At 49.8% G+C, this 17,275-nt stretch overlaps 1 protein-coding gene across 2 annotated transcripts in view; it reads right to left on the bottom strand.

Moving 5' to 3' along the window:
* Nucleotides 1–5,567: 5,567 nt before the first annotated feature.
* Nucleotides 5,568–17,275, bottom strand: part of LMCD1 (LIM and cysteine rich domains 1) — a 36,706-nt gene continuing 24,998 nt past the window's right edge. For both annotated transcript variants that reach the window (XM_074836103.1, XM_074836104.1), the window contains exons 4-6: nt 16,282–16,617; nt 10,216–10,431; nt 5,568–9,772 (exon numbers count right to left, since the gene is read on the bottom strand). In XM_074836103.1, the coding sequence (XP_074692204.1) occupies nt 9,614–9,772; nt 10,216–10,431; nt 16,282–16,617 (711 nt within the window). In that variant the 3' untranslated portion in view covers nt 5,568–9,613. The remainder of the gene's footprint in view (nt 9,773–10,215; nt 10,432–16,281; nt 16,618–17,275) is intronic.

The raw sequence follows: 17,275 nt of genomic DNA, 5'->3' as shown, positions 1-17,275 counted from the left end.
ACAGCTGGGGCGGGGGCCCACGCACGGCCCTTCCCAGGCACTAATATGCCAGAGACCAGCCCGGATGCGATGGCTGAGCCTCCATTATGGGAAACCACCTTGTCCCCCCACGCGGGGGAGTGAGGGCTCTGTGCCCATGGGATGCAGGGGAGGTGATGTCCCCCAGAATGAGAGCGAGGTACGGGGCCCAAACCCAGGCACAAACCCGGGCACGACTGAACAAACAACCTGTTTGTCATCACTGGGTTTGCAAGCCCAGTTGATAGGAATGAAACACTCATCAGAGCAAGTATGATGTTTCCATCCTAACCTGCCCCTTCTTGTCTCTCCTTTAGCTTCTCATCACATGGTTTAAAACATCTTTTGTTAGCACAGGAACAGTGGTGTGTCTGGAGAGGGATGAGCACAATGGACTCAGCAGTTCTGTAATGCAGCAACTAGGGAGTAACTACATGAGTCGAGGAGAGGCTCAGGAATGTGAGGGGACTTCCCTAAGGCACAACTCTAGTACAGACAAGGAAACGAGTGTACTTACACTGTTCATAAACTGGCTGATGGTGTCTGCAGAAGGATCTCCTTGAATCACCACTCCTGTGCATTGTCTGTTCTCCTGTGTCCCGGGGGGCCAGCATCCCTCCTCTGCCCTGGTGCGGTGCCACTACCAAAGCGGCTTGTCATGACTCCACTCTCTTCCAGTCACAGGAAGATCCATGCCAAACCCCAGGGAATTTATGATAAACCCCTCAACATTAAGCACAGACAATTTATCAAGAATAGTTAATTAAAGGTGACTTGTTGTTATTAATCTGGAGATTCCCAGAGTATATGATTGTTTAGTCCCTGTAAAATCACCAGAAAAGAAAAATTGCTGCAACAAGTTTTCCTTGGATTTGAAAAATGATCTTTCTTTTCTCAGTAAATTCAGAGCTGCAAAACCAGAAGGCTGGTGCCTTCCAGTTGAATGGCTTTAGAGTCCCTTTTCACTAAAAGGGTTGGTTTTCAAGCCTTGTCAATCTAAGGAAATTTATTTAGTCAGTCTCAAGGGAAGGTCTTGGCAAAGTATTAATAGGTTTCTTTTATAAAAGAGACCTTTATTCACTGGTCTTTAAGTTGGCCTGTGTCTCATTTGGCTTTTTGAGTTCGTGTGCAGAGAAAATGTCTGTCTGACAGTTTCCATGCTTCAGCGCTGTTGTGGGGCTCTGGAGGAATTTGCTAAGCCCGTAATGAAACATCTGGTTCAACACTAACACAGCTGCACGCAGCGCCTTTCACCCCGGGGGTGAGGTGCTGCAGCCCTTGGCATTATGGGCATCCCAGCTGATGCTGCGGCTCGGGGCAGCCTGCTGCAGGGGCACGCTGGAAGCGGGCAGCACAGGCAGCACGGGCAGCACGCTGGGTGATGCGCTGGTGCGAAGGCAGACGAGTCACACAGGAAAAAATAACCAACCCCGCTGTGCGTACTTTCATAGCCCAGATCTGTTGCAACTTGCCTGCTAAAGCTGCACTGGGACAGAAACTGCTCCATGGAAATGCCCTTTTCCTGCTCTGGATGGTGGATGGAGCCAAAGTGTGGGCAGCTGGAGCTCCAGAGGACTGAGCGTGCCTGTGGCATTTGGGACTGCAGACCTGGGCTCCCACTGCTGAGGTTTTGCCCTGTTTCACCCCGTGGCTGCCTTCCCACAGCTCTCACCAACATGCGCTACCTGCTTCGAGCCTCACTGCGAGGGGTGGGCATGGCGTACCTTGGCAATTCCGTGGGACAGATTTCTAGCAAAGGCTGTAGAAAAGCAATAGGGGAATTATCCTTGCCAAGCGAGTGGAGCAGTGAAATATGTCAGCACTTTGCACTATTTAAAAGTTCTGATTAAAAAAAAAAGCATATTCAGCGCTGGTCCTGCAGCCAGCGGGATGACAAGGCACAGCCATGGCTCACCCTCATAGCAGCAACCAGGGCTGGGCGGCCTGTACGAGTCTTCACTTCTCAGGGGGGTTGGCTGCCTGCAGGATAGCTTGAGCTGACACCTGGCAGTTGCTTCAACGAGTGGTTATCTGAACACTATCCGTCATGGTATGTTCAGAAGACACTTTACTTTCCAGGTAGACAAAACCTGGATCCCTTCAGTTTCAAGGCAGTGTGTGGATCTGCAGAGTCATAAATCAGGTATTGCTGCAGAGGTGCGAGGCAGGAGGGGAGCAGCACTGAGCCATGGGGCTGCTGGAGATGCCTCCCTGTATCAACTCTTGAAATAAGGCAACAATGCATAAGAACCTCATTGTGGAGAGGTTTACTTTTTTTTTGTGATTTGGCCAAAGAAGTTGAGTTAAGAGTAACTAAAAGCTTAAATTAGATTTATATAGGCATAATTAACCTCACTTTTTACAGAATAACACACAGCCATATGAACTTGATTTAGCTCGGTCCTAAAGCAGCAGCTGTTGCAAGTCTCTGGAAGAGTGTTTCCACTGAAACACACCAGCACTTCATGAATACTTGTTTTTTCACTTCTAAATTTTTCTCTCTGGGGCTTTTAAGCAAGTTTTATTGTAGTGTTTATATAGCCACCTCAGTCTGCCTTTGGTTTATGTTTTTCTCACCTGAAGCCACTGAATTTTTAGTTTTATTAGTTATAGCTATCTGAAATCACATTCTTAAGAATTGACTGCACTAATAAAACTCCTTAAAAGTTTCTTTTTAAGGTAATTGTCTTCCACCCAGGTATCAGTTTCTTATTGAGTTATACTCAAGATCAACAACTTCTCTACGGCTGTTTGTTACCACCAAGGTAAATAACAAGAATCCCATCGATTCTAACAGGTCAGGATCAAGTCAGTTCATTGGAGAAGTAGCCAAGCACACGGCTTTTTACTTGAAAGACATTGTAAAGGAGAATGCTGCTTAGCTTTTCCTGCCTAGAATGGTGTGAAACAGCCCGATCGCCATCGACCCAAACCTCCGACTCTCGGGCCAGAGCAGAACAGCCTCTTCTAGGTCGAGAGGAAGAGTCCTGCAGAGCAGAGCTGCTCTCACACCCAAAAGCTGCGTGCTGCAGGAAAAGGTCAGAAGAGCAAATTTCTTCCCCTCCTTTTAAGGATTTTCCTACCTTTTCGCAGGGTCCTAAAAGTGCAGGAGGTGCTGAGTTGGCCCCAGGCCCACACAGCATCTGTGTCCTCCAGCTCTCACCCCACTATAGATAGATAGCTCATCTATCCCTGATGACAGGGTTCCTGCCTCATGGGTTCAGGGCCCATAAATAAATCACAGTGCCTGGGTGTTTTCCACAGACCTTTGAGGGAAACCTGTTAAATGCCTCCAGAGCTGCCCAGAAAAACCTGTGCAAAGCAGTGGTGGGAGCAAGCCTTGCTGCGAGACTCCAACCAGCTTCCTCATCCCTCCTCAGCACTGATGGGCCAGTGGACACCTAACCTTGAAGGTGCAGCCCATCAACAGCAAGACGCTGTCCTCCTCTCACAGGGACAGCTGATTTTCTCCTACCCATCTGAGCTGAGAAATTGTATTGCGAGTTTTATTGTTTGTCTTAGACTAGATATTGCAAATATATACAAAGAATCAGCATTCAACTTAAGCAAAGGGCTCCTTTCCTTCAAGCCCACCTCCCTTGCGGAGGTGTATAAAGGCATTGCTCGAGCCACTGCTCATTTCTTTATTGTTTTTCTCCTGCCCTTCACAGTGAAGGCTCCCCATGCTTATGTGCAGGAACCCCCCTGAAGCCGGGGCCAATTCCTCCTCTGGTCCAAGGAGATACATGGCCCCAGGGTGGGGATGACCCTGGCAGTGAGGGGGGATACTGTGGGAAACCTGGGAGGAGGAAGGTGACCCAAATGGAGCTGCTGTCCTTAAACAACCTCTGCCTTTCACTGGCAAAATCCTTCCAAATCACAAACAGACAGTCCCTTTTTCTTCCTCAAATATTTCTTAAAAAAAAAAAGGGACCACAAATGAGACAGCACTGCAAATATTTGTAGATTCAGATCAGTTAAGCTTTGAAAAACTTCAGCTTGCAAAACTTCAGCTGAAATGTGGTTTCTGCCCAGTCAATGGTTATTTTTGCTCTGCCCTCCCTCCCACCCATCCACTCTGTGCTTCCTGCGGGGTCTGCAGTCACAGGGAGCAGCTGAAGGACCCCCCCATGCCTGGCACAGTCCCCCCATGCCCCAGATGGGTCCAGCGGCTTGTCCCTTGGCTGCTGGCATGTGCCAGACCACTGGCTCTGGCCCAGGGCTGGGGCTCAGGCACAGCCACACTTCCCTGTCAGAGCCTCTGCGCTCCAATATTCACTCTTCCTCCATTAAAGAGTTTATTTTCAAAGTGCTTCCTCTCCTTGACCATCTCGAGGAAATACTGGGGGTAACTGCACTCACTAAGCCTGTTAAATAATTAACCTCAAATAAGTAACGGCACTGGGCAATGAGTTAATTTTACCCCAGTAGAAATATTTAAGCATTCACAGATTTTGCAGAGTCAAGTGGGAAGGTTTCCCCAGGAACACGCAGTTGGCTCCTTGCTGGCACGGGCAGGGCTCCCTCATCCCACTGTGCACCCCCGGCCCCTGCTCTGCTCTTTCACTCTCAGTCTTTGGCTCTGCTGCAGCCCGTTTTACCACCACAAGCCAGCATTTCAGCCACGGGGATGGCGGAGGCTCTGGCCTTGAAAAGCAGCAGCATCTCCGACCTTCCTCCTCGCCCCACTGCAGCTCCCATGCTCCTGCCCTTCCCTCAGGCAGCATGCCCACCGCGAGACCGGGAAGGGAACCAAAGCCAGACTTGGGGGTCTTCCATATTCAGAAATGGTTTATTTTAAGTTTTAGGAACATTTTCATGTATTATCAGTCATATTTAGAACAAATTATACAGAACATTTGAGTTTAAATTGGAGCTGAATGCTCATGCAGGAGGCACAAAGTCCTCATGCTCACCCTCTTTGCCCATTGACAGGAGGAAAGTAAGAGGCTTGTCCTTTGCAGATTCCCAACTTCAAACACTGGTATCAGTCACTGAAGTACATGGTGCTAAATTGACTGTCAGACAGTTTATCCCTACGCTTTCATGGATGAGCTAGATTAATACTAAAAGCCCACCAGGTGAGAAGTTCAGCCCTTAGGGACTGCTCTGAGGGGCAGACGCCAGCACTTTGTGCTGTTCGTGCAGGACCCCCGCAGCAGCATTCAAAAGGCAAGTCCCACAGCAGCAGCACCAACCTCCACGTACAGCAACACAGAAAAGGCCACCAGCCCCATGGCACTGTCACCCCTTGGCCTTGCCCCCTCCCCGGGAAGGGCAGCCAGGGTCTGGTATGTTCCAAATAGCAGTGTAATGAGATGAGCCCATGATGTTGTCCTGCAGCAGCAGCATTCCAGGCGGCTGCAACGCTGCTGTTGAGGCGCAGGGACGTTAAACATCATGAGGTGAACCAGCAAGTGGGGTCAGCAATCAGAGACCCTTGCTGGGAGGGGAGGAGGCCATGGTGACCACTGGGGGGCTCGAGGCCTGCGCTGTGCAGGGACGCACTCACCTGGCCCAGGCCAGCTAAAGGACACGCACACAACCAGTCTTGGTACAGGAGCTTTTATTGGCGACCACAGACTGGACACTGCAGCACAAGATGCTTTTCAAATAGTCACACAACAGTCTTTGCCCTTAGTCGATTCCTGTCGTACACAGTAATGCTGTGAAACACCCTGTCATACATAGTAACCCCGTGAAACACCTAGGTTTTTATCAATTTTCTGGACAGAGACTCCATATAGTGCTGGCTGGTGGCTCTTTATTAGCCAGCCCAGCACACCCCTGTCAATTCAACTTTCTTGAAACCCAGAGTCCGTGACCCACAGAAGGCAGCTGCAGCCTCCTTCGTTCTAGATGATAAACCATAGCAAAACCCACCGTAATGTCTTCACTTGGGGTGAATAGCTTCTCATGCTTACACTGAATTTCAATTTTAATATCAAAACTAAAGACTCACATATGTTTTAATGTTAGATGCATTAATTTCACGGTTTTGCTCCTGACATGCGAGAGGCATGGGATTCTGTTAAGCTGTTTAATTGCAGCAAATTTTTTAACAGACAGTATTTTACAAGCTGCAGAAAGGCTCAAGTAGATGCCAGTGGTCCAAAAAGCCTGAAGCAAGCATGTGCATGCTGGAACAGGGACATTGGAGGAGGAGAATTACAGTTTATAGATCACAAAATCAAAATCCAGAACATGCTACGGTGATATCTTTTTCCCAAGTAATCAAGTGAAGGCATTCATGACAGAGGGTTGTGTTAACAGAAACAGGCTGTTCAGAAATTGCTGCTACTATGTGTGGGCTGCAGTCACAGTCCTGTAAAAAGCCCAACAAAGGTGCTATGAAGGACAATCCTGGTACATAAAGGGGACTTGACCTCCTCTCTCACTCGGAGACAATCCCACCACAGGGCAGGTGGTGGGGGTGACCCAGTGCAGTCCCCCCAGCCCCCCGGAGCGAGGGCTGGGGATGAGGGGAGGGCCCCCACCATGGCAGTGGGCAGCACAGCAGTGCTGGACATGGAGGCAGGCTCCCTCCCTGCTGCTGCGCTGGGTGCCAGTGCTCCCACCAAAACCCCAGCCTCTCCCCACGCCTCTGCTCTGACATTTACCCAAGCCCCCACCACGCACATTCCTCTGCAGCAGAGAAAACAAGACCCACCTCTTCTCCACTGTCATCCTTTGAGTCTCTGTTAGTTTCTTAACCCTGGCTGTGGTGGAAGGGGGATGCCCTTTCCCCACACACCTCCCCAAGCAGAGGAGAGGACCCCATGAGAAGAGTGGTCCCCTGGAAATCCCACCTCTGACAGGTTTACATGTGGGAGCTGTCCCACAGGTGCAGCAAATGTGCCAACATGGGGAGCTGGGAGCATCCCCACCCCTCTCCTCAGAGGCACAGGATGGGGGTCTCTATCCCTCAGGTTTATCGACAGATTTTTTTGAGGTGAAGACAAGCACCCCCCACCCTGGGGACATGCCCAAGCCACCCACTGTCATCTCCTCTAGCCTTGATACACGCCACGCACCTCAAGCTAGCTGACTTGGCATCAAACACTCAAAAAAAGGACAAATTATCACTGGGCTGCTTCTGGGGCTCAACAGTGTCAGCGCTGAGTCTGGAACCCAGCTCATGGAGCCCCCCCAGCGCCTGGGTTTGTCACTCAGCCAGGGAAGGTAGGCGGCTGCCGGGGGAGGGTCAGCACCCCCATTCAGGCAGGGCCAATGAAGGGACACCCCACTGCGGTCAGGGGCCCCGCACAGCCCTCCCCTGCACTCATTGCATCGCAAACCCTGCACGGACTACGCCGCCAGCCAAGGCAGCCCAGTCAGAAACACCCAGGGAGAAAACAGTGGCGTGCTGCTGAGTTTTCTGTTTAGTTAATAGTCTTTCCCTTTTAAAAGCTCGATGTTTTGTTGATTTTTTTTTTTTTGCATTTAATTTTCTTCCAGACACCTGTGTAATGACTGTGCATGTACCTCACAGGCAAATCACTCCAAGAGGTAACCAGCTGTGTGCATGCATGGACACTGACTTTCCATCAGGGAATGCTGTTTGGATGGTAATGCCTGTGCCAAAATGGCATTTCACAGGTGATTTACACTATTCCTATTGCTGCTCACACTGAGTGTACTGCCTTAACATCACAGGGTTTAGAACAAGGTCTTTGCAAATTTTTTTTAAAAGATGTAAAGACATTTCCCTTATAACAAAACTAAGAAGAGGCAATAAAGCTAAGCACTGGGCTTTATTTTTCATTCCCACTTGGCTTATTACCAAAGTGCTTGCATCCGCAGGAGCTTTATTATTCCTAGCACAGCGTCAGGCCTACACATCCTCTCTTGACCTGCAGCATCTCACCAAGTTTACAGAAGAGGCACCCCCAGGCACTCACTGCACCCCTGATGAACCCACGGTGGGCCAACAACCCCAGGAGCATGTGTCCCACGACACCCTGCCAGGCGCACCCATCACCCCACCGCCATCGCTGCCACCTCAGGCTGTTCCTGCTCTGCTTCAGTGGCAGCACTTCGTTTACTCTCTTTAATTACCCCAGTGTTTCCAGTAATAGCAACCACGCATCAGCACAGGGCTGGACAAAGCATAGAGGCTGCCCCCCACCCCCAGATATGTCTTTACACCCCATCGGTCTCACAAGCTCTAACCCTGCAGCAGGTACAGTTTTCCCCAACTCTCATCTGCAAGTTATTTTATCACAAGCAAGCAAACACCCGCAGCACAGAGCATGCTTTAGAGAGAAACCAGCATCTTCTGTAGCAGAAAGAAAACCAGCAACTGTGAGCTCCTTGCACACTCAACTCTGCAAAAAATATTCCAGTTCTCTGGCAAATAACATAGACATTTAATACATAAAAAAAAGACCGAGCGCACAGGCATCTGCCAGCCTGGACTATCCGATATTTTCAGTGACTACCAGAAGCATCGCTTGATGTAGGGAACAAATACTATCCGCAGAGACTCAGTGCTGGACCCTGGGATGGTGTCACCCCTCCCAGACCCAGGAGGTGATGGGGACCTGCTCTGAGGACAGGCGAGCTGCAGGACAAGGATCAGGGCAGAGCCCAGGGCGAGGGTGCTGCCGGCTCCGAGGGGAAGGGATGGTTCCCTGGTACTTGGAGGGGATCCCCGACATAGTACAGGGAAAAATGGGCACTGCAGCATTCAGGCACAACCCCCTGCCCCAAGACAGCTTTGGCTGGAAAGCCGTTTTCCATAAAGTTCCTGGTCTAACCCAGCTGAAATAAAGACTCACACTTTAAATGCTTAACGACCTCCAGCATCGCAGTCGGAGCACAATGCTGCTCTGTGGAACCCTGCTCGCCTGCAGCAGCAGGCAGTGGGAGGCTGGGGAGCCTGGCCAGGGGAAGCACCAGTGGTGCTTCTGCATCCCGGTTTCAGGGCTAAAGCTCATGTGGGTTGAGCCAGGCGGCTGTCCCGGGGCAGAGCTGCACCCTTCCCATCTCACCAGGGTTAAACCCATCGCCCTCCATGCCCATCTCATTATTTTTACATTATTGTACATTAGGAGAAAGCTACAGCTACATGTTGCTGCAATTTTATACCATGTGCTTTCATAAAGTAGTCACTCTGGTTAATCCAATTTTTCAAACCCATTGCTTTAGTAGACTTAGCAGCCTGGTAGCATAAACTTCCAGTACAGATTTCAACAAATACGAACAACCCTTGTTTTTGACCATGACTGGAGGGTTAGTATGTCAAAAGTTACTTTTGAGATGTGTTATTTCCAAAAGACTATTACAAGATCTTAGTCACAAGAAGCTTGGAGAGACTTTATAAAAAAACAGCAGAACACAGAACCTCCTTTTCAGTCCCTCCTCTTCAGACATGCTGTGTACCTCCCACCCACAGGTGTATGAGTTCCCTTTGCTTCCTCCCATGGAAATATTCTCCTGCAAGCTGTATTGGATGCAAGAGGGCACTGAGTTGCTTGCAAGTGAATGGCTAGGCTCTAATATTTTTTACCTTCCCCTTCTCACGTGCCTGTCAAATGACCCCGGTTCTGGTGGGACCTCGGGGAGCCCGCTTTGTCCCCGGGCTGCTCCCCGCTCAGAGGCGTTTGCTTTTGCTGCAGGTCGTGCACAGGAGGCTGGCCTTGTCCAGAGTGAAGGGTTTGCCGGTCAGCAGCGTCTCGCACTCCAGGCAGGCAAAGTGCTTCTTGTGCCAGGCCATCCCTTCTGCCTGCTGGTAGTCCTCCGAGAAGATGATCTACGGGACAGACAGACAGTTGCTTGTTTCCACTGTCTCGCCAAGCCGAAGCACAGCAGGAGCGGGGAGACCCAGCCCCATGCTCCCCACCAAGCCCCTCAGCTGTGGAGGCCAGGCTTCAGGAACGGGTCAATAAAAGACCCAGGATTGCTCCTGAGCAACTGAGCCAGTCACAGGCTGAAATTATGTACTATAAAACCATCAGGTTTTAAATGCAGCTAGAGCTGGATTGTTGCTCTGGGATAGATCCGGCGCAGCTAGCCGAGACTATCCTTAACATCACACCGCTTCACCCCATTTTCAGGAACCTCCACCTCCTCAGAGAAGCCACAGCCCTGGGGCCCAGCACCAGGAGGATGCCACATCCCAGGAGGTGCGGGCAGGCGAGCAGGTTAGGGCCAGAAAAACCCTGAATTTAGCGGGGGGAAGCGGGAAGTCCCTACCTCATCACAGCCGGCGCAGCGTGGCCGGAGGCTCTCGCAGTAGTGGCGCCCGCACCAGGCCGCCCCGCTCTTCCAGAAGTAGATGAGGTCGACGAGGGGCTCAGCACAGCGGCAGCAGACGAAGCAGGCTGGGTGCCACTGGCGGGAGTAGCCGGCCCTGTCAGCGTACACCACCGGGCAGTCCCCCGGCACCACCTGCTTGCAGGTCTCGCAGTGCTGCAAGAGAGAGGCAGCAGGGTGAGCACAGGGCCAAGTGGGAACAGAGCCCCGATGTTCAGTGCATGGGATGGATATTTACTTCTCATACTGATTCGTGGCACCATTGCCACCCCTGGAAGGGTTCAAGGCCAGGCTGGATGGGGTTTTGAGCAACCTGGTTTAGTGGAAGATGTCCCTGCCCAGGGCAGTGGGGTGGGATAGATGATCTTTAAGATCCCTTCCAACCCAAATCATTCCATGATCTTTTCAATGCATCTTTCTCCACTGTGCAGCTGGTAAGAAGCACAATTAGCAAAACACAACACTACAATCTCCAAGCACAACCTCAACGCTTCCCACTTCTGCAAAGCCTGAAGGACCTACTGTGTTCCCGCTTGACACCCCATAGCACCAAGGAGGACAGTGGAAATAAAACACTTAATTCCAGGACCACTAAGATGTGCAGCTTAAGTTGTTTTTGTTTGAGCTCTTGTTCTGTGAGGGGAACTTGAAAATACCGAAGCCAGATTTTCAGCTGTATCAGCCTGGGAGGGCCAGCAAATACACAGTTGGAAATGATGCTGTAGACACAGAGCAGCGAGGTGGAAGAGCAAGGAAATGCTAAACTGAAGAGAAAGCAAGGGTTGCAGCTCGAGAAAAGTGCTGGGAAAAACATCTCAGCAGTGCAGTAGGACTCAGACAACACAGAGGGCATCACAGGGCACCCACAGCCAAAAGAACCAACATCCCGAGGTCTCTCACTCCACATCCTGTGCAAACATTTGGACCAGTGCTACATATGGACAGTGTCAAGCTGTAATACAAAAGTTACTATAAATATGTATATTTGCCAGCATTTACCTGGAATACTGTTTACCCCCTTCCAGCCAGATCCTCAGACAGGTAAAAATAGCACCAGGCACCATCAGCTAAGTGTCTGGCCTTTGGGAACCCCCCCAAGCTAAAACCAACCTTCACTAAAAGCCAAAGGTTCTCCAAGAAAGAGTCAAGACATTCTACAGTGCAGAAGTGCAGCACGTCAAAGACAGTATTTTGCATAGAGATTAGGAACTTTGTTCTTTTCTCCCAGTTTTTTAATATATACATCTACACATAAGACAGATGTCACTCTAGAGAGTTCAGCACAGCCCTTTCAATTCATACCAGTCTAAAGAGACAGAATTAGATCTGGCTAATCTGAAGATTAATTAACATCTATGCTTATTACATATAAGACCAACTGAGTTCACTCTTTACTGTGCCTGCAGAGTGACACTGCGATTAGTTAAGAGCAAGCTTTAAGCTCTCCTCCCTGAAGCTGATGGGCTGTTATTTAAGTTTCCATTTAAGTCTGGACAGTCCAGGTCAGGCTAATAGCTTCTGAGGCTGTGCTCTGTCACTCCCTAAAAGAAATGCTCTTGCGTAGGGGCTGGGGCCTCTCCCAGCAGAGCCCTTGGCTGCAAGGCCAGACTTGTACTAGTAATCTCCGCAGCAGCCTGGCTAAGGCTTTTATGAAACCAAGATGCAGCATGAAGCAGCTGGTGGGTCATGTGTGTGGTGGTTTGAGCTGCTGTGTCCCCCCTCCAGCACGCTCCAGACAACACAGGGTCTGGGGCCGGGAATTTCCCTGGGCTCAGATAATGGACTTTGCTTACAAACACTCCGATCTAAGTCAACAAGCTTCTAATAGGGGGGTAGACAAGACACAAAAATAAAATTTCTCAGTAGAAGGTAACCTAACAGCTCCTGAGCTGCAGGAGGACATTGGGGATGGGGCAGAGATTGGGGAGGGGGGCGGGGTGGGGGGTGGAACATGACACACAACAACACCACACACCTTCCACAGGGCAGCTGTGGTCCATGTCCTGAGGAACACCACCCCAATGCCACCACAGCCTGGGAAACCCTGCACTGGAAGCACAGGACCCACCGTGATCCTCCCTGCTACAACTCCAGTAAGGCAGCAGCAGACAGGGTCTCTCGGGGGGTGCAGGGGGAGGGGGGTTTCTGTGAGCTCTGCAAGTGTCAAACTGAAGACAAGTTCCCTGCTATGTCCAGCCCCTTTGGCTCACTCAGGGCACAAGTGCTAAACAGACCTTTCTTTGCATCTAGGGAGTTTTCTTAAACTCATTTCTCCCTTTAAACAGCAGAAGGCTACAGGCCTACCTACACCCACCAAGTGGCTTGGCTTTGTTTAATTACTATTATTTCTAGCACACCACACATTTTGCTGTTGTCTCCTCCTTCCTTCAGTCTGGATTTTCAGTAACTGCCCTGCAGTCCCTGGAGCGGTTCCACCATGCTGACGGGCATCTCCTATTTTACCAGGAAATCCAGCATGACAAACGAAGGCAGCGCAAGAGGAGAAACAAAATGTTTCCTGGCTTGGCTTTTCTGCAAGTCTGAAAGGGGATATGTCTGCTGACACTGCTCCTTCCACTGCAAAGGGCTTCAGACGTGTTTCCAAGCAGTCCCAAGACCCACGCCAGCGAAGGAGTGAATGCAGCACGGGACAGAAGCTGTGCTATTCCTGGTCTGTACAAACAAGAAAACAAAGATGTAAAGCTGCTCCCGGCACACCAGCCTGGCTGCTGGCAAGGGCAGGTGTGCACCAATGAATTCTGCGTCCATCATACAGGCCCAAGGCCATATTTTTCCCTGTGTCCCCAATACCTCCTCAAGGCACCAGATTTGGGTGACTCCAGGCACCAGAGCCCAACCTTGCTGCTGCCTCCACGCTGTCAGCCCCAGAGGAGCTGCCAGGCCCATCCATCCCAGCCCTGCTTATCTTACAAGATCTAACAGTGAGAACAAACACGAGCAGCCTTCCAACTCCGAGCTCAAGTTTCTTGCCAATAAGAACTGTTAAAAAAACAACTTATTTTGCTGTTTCTTTCTGTGGCAATTATCCACAGAGCTTTTCCTAAGCATCATATAACTTCCATCCCCCTGCCATATACACACTAAATAAAAAGTGGCTCTTCAAATTTAAGATGGGATTAGAGCTTGGTACTCGTTTTACATCTTCATTGCGTAGGGAGGAGTGAAGACTTTATTAGCCAAGTTACCAGAGGTGCTGGCCAAGAAAGTATCCCTTTCTCCTCAGCTTTTTCAACCTTGCTCTCTCCGCTGGCTGCTATTTTGCAGTGACAGCTCCCACACAAGGAGCTCCCCAGACACCACGAGGCTTCCCCTGAGCGCTCGCTACATTGCCAGCCTCAAGCTTTTTGAGACAATGCCTAATTTTGATCAACTGCTTTGCTAATTTTGATCAACTGCTTCAGGATTTGATTTGATTCCAACACAGTGGCTTCTAACATGAGAAGACTTTCTAGTTCTGATGGGGTTAAAGACAATTTTATGCTCTGTGGAGAACATTCAGCTCATAGGACAGACTTATTACAGTGGTGGGGCCCCTCTCTGCAGCCGAGACAAGTTCAAAGAGCTGTTTGAGTTCAGATGCCTCTCATGGCAATTTACATTGGCCCTGTATGTTTTCCTTTACACACCAATTTCAACACAGCTGGCCTGAGTGTGCAGTAAGAGGTTTAACCACCTTAGCACTGGGACCACACAGACACCCAAGGAAATCACTCCAGCTTGTTTCTTGGTGCAGCTTTGGTGCCTTCTGGGTTCATTCTCTTCTAGAGCAAGAGTAGTGGGTTTTTTTTGTTATTTTTCCCCCCACATCCAACATCCATAAATCTGTAGTTCAGATTCACACCTTGATCTGAAATAGGGTGAAATCAAGCTGCTGGTGCCAGTTAAGAGGTTTGGTGCTCAATAAATTCAAATCTGTGTCCTACTTCTAATGGACTCAATAAAGAAACATTACACAAACTGCTTGAGAATCAGGATCTCCAAAACAAGCTATTCAGCACCCTATTTTCCCCCTACACCCTTGAACCAAAGGCACTCATATCTTCCCAAAAAGCCTCCTTCCCTGCTGCCACCCTGCAGGTCTTTGAGGGTTGGGACAAACATGCTCCCAGATGAGGACAGCACGTCCTGGAGCAGCACCCATGGGCATTGCCTGTGGCACCCCAGCGAGCAGTGGAGGGGGAGGCTCAGGAAGGGGACCAGGCATCATGTTTAACACTCAAGTTTTAGGAGACACACAGGAGATGGTCACACAAGTAGAGAGGTACCTAAACCTCCACATCTGGAGGGTGCTGAGCTACATTTCAACCCCGAATACATTGACAACATCAAAGCCTCCAGTGCTGTTGGCTTCATGCACTTCATTTCTCAGTCCCTTTACATCTATTCTCTGTCTTCATAAAGCTTATTCTGCTCACATCTTTCAGCCTCACACAAAGTGCTGTATCTCATTTTTCTAAGGCAGAACGTTCCTTCCAGTGCAGTTTTGCAAAAGCCAGTACACTTCATGGAAGTTTAGCACATGTCAGATGTTGGGACACAGCCCATTGGTACCAGGTCACCTGCATTAATTCCTGCACAGGAGATCAGATTAAAACAGGCAGAGTTTTAGTAGAGGGGGATCTGCTTTCAGCACAGCAAGAAACCACAGCACTTCGCAGTCTGCTGCGAGCCACGCTGCACAGTGTGCTGGTCAAAGAGGATCTCTTGCAACTGCTTTTGAAGCTGTTCCATTTTTCAGCTAGTGTCTCTAGAAAAATGATGCTTTAAAGTACAGAGAATAACATCCCAGTTATGTATTTACTTGGAAGGACAAACTTGCAGTCTAAATAAACCCTCATTGCTAAGATGACTTTTATTAATGAGTTTAATGGAAACCTTCCTTTTTTTGGCTATTTTTTTAGCTTAAAATTCTTTGTCCAATTCAGTATTTTGTTGCAACAGTGAAAAACTCTTACTGTATCACCGGACTCTGAAAGTCAGATGCACGTTAACAGAAAAGGCCACAGCCGAGGGGAGACATTACCCAATATGGAATGAAAATGAAAACTGCTCTGAACATGTAACAATCTCAGTGTAGTGATGGCTAGAAAAATCTTGTGTTAAAACACTCAGACACCATTTTTTCCCAGCTTTAAATCATCTGCTGCAAGTCACCCTCATAAGGGCCAGTATGAAATATTTTCACTCATCATATTTTATGATAAGCATTTGTTCAGCAACCAGAACGGCCACTTCAGACAGTGCTGGGAGAATTTAAATCTAAAAGGGTGATAGGGAATCTCAATCATTTCCCTGTGGAATTGTATTTCTATGCCCAGGGACATGCATGCTCTGTTCAAAGTTCCCTAGACAGATTACAGCCCTGGGAGCACTATCGCCACGTTCACGGCTTTGCATTAATTAGACTGAGCCACCACCTCCTGTCACTTGGGGTCTTTGCACTTGTGCTGCCCTGGAAACCTGGCTGGAAATGCTGCTCACTAGCTCACGGTGAAACAGTTTCTGATCTTGAGTACCCGACTGGTGCACAATCATCCAGGGAGGTGTCATGTCCAATCTTTCAGAGCTGCCAAGAATCCAAAGGTGAAGTCACTGGCTCCTACAGCTAATGGAAACAATTTACTGACCTTGGTGGTTCAGCACAGCTTTCGCTGGGGAGGGAGGACATGAAGGAGATGACCCCCCCTTCCTCACCCTTGTTCAATGGGCACTTGTGCTCAGCAGCAGCACACGAGTGGTCCCACACCAGGGTCTTTTGCAGTGCTCAAGATGCAGCTCAGCATCGCAGCATTGCTCTGGGAGTTTGGGGAAGCACTGCAGCAGGCTCGGAGGAGCTCATGGGAGCACTATTGTGAACTGGGAACAGATAACCCTGGCTGGTGCAGCCTTTTTCTCCCCTAGTTGAGTCTGAATCCGTCCCCTGGAAGCTCCCCAGCCTCCAGGCAGAGCGGGGACACCCCTGCCAGCCCGTCCCACAGCACTCACGTAGTGCCCCGCCGTGGGCGCGCTCTCCAGGGCCCCGTTGGTGGTCTCAGGGGGTTTGCCGGCAGCAATGCTCTTGTCCTGTGGCTTCCCCTCCTCCTTTCCGCCGCCGCCCTGGCCCGGCAGCGCCACCTCCCCAACACCCAGCGCTTCAGCTTTATATTTCTTCACGAAGTCTTCCATCAGCTTCAGCTCGCCCTCAGTGAGGCCGCGGCACTGTGATGGGTCCTGGTCATAGAGCGGGAGTTGTCTCATCAGCTGCCGCCGGCGATAGTAGGCCCCATCTGTCCCCGCCACCGGCTGCATCTCCTTCGGGATCAGCTCCATGTACTGCATGGCCTGGGAGGAGAGAAGAGCATTGGCAGTTACTCTGAGCCGCTGAGCGAAGCGTGAGCTGTCTTTGCAACAGATGCTCCGTTCATCTTACGGAGCTGGGGCAGAAAATGTGCCCCTTCCCCTCCCTTCTGCCTTTGAGTTGTTCCAACCTACACTTCAGAAATAAGAGGCTGAACTGGCTCAGATGCAAGTAGCAGCTAGGTTATATTGTTAATAATTTCATCCTCAGAAAACAGGTTGGGGACTTTTTGGTTTTGCTTTTTTTAAAGAAATAAAACCAAAACAGACTCCCCAGGAAAGCAAAACAGCAAAGACTTGCTTCACTAGTTTGCTCCCAGATCCCAACACACCCTCCCTTGCTGGCATTAGAACGTCACTATTCCAGGTAATTTGACAACAAGGCTGCTGAAAAGACCAGAAACCCATAAACATCAAAACCCAAGACCAGGCAGCTTCCTACTGTCTCGTGCCAGGACAGGGAGAGCTCTGGGGAACAGGTCAGAGGCTGCACCAAGAGCACCCCATAGCCCTCATGGGCTGTGTGCAGCATATTTTACAGTAAAAGATCCCCTTTTATCAATTAAAACCAAAAATCTTAATACAGGAAATGGAGTCAGATAGCACTTGAGTCTGTAGGCAACACTGACAGCCACCAACTCTA

Source organism: Strix aluco, chromosome 11, assembly GCF_031877795.1.
Source record: "Strix aluco isolate bStrAlu1 chromosome 11, bStrAlu1.hap1, whole genome shotgun sequence".
NCBI classification, from domain to species: domain Eukaryota; kingdom Metazoa; phylum Chordata; class Aves; order Strigiformes; family Strigidae; genus Strix; species Strix aluco.
This window is presented reverse-complemented; position numbering and strand designations above follow the sequence as displayed.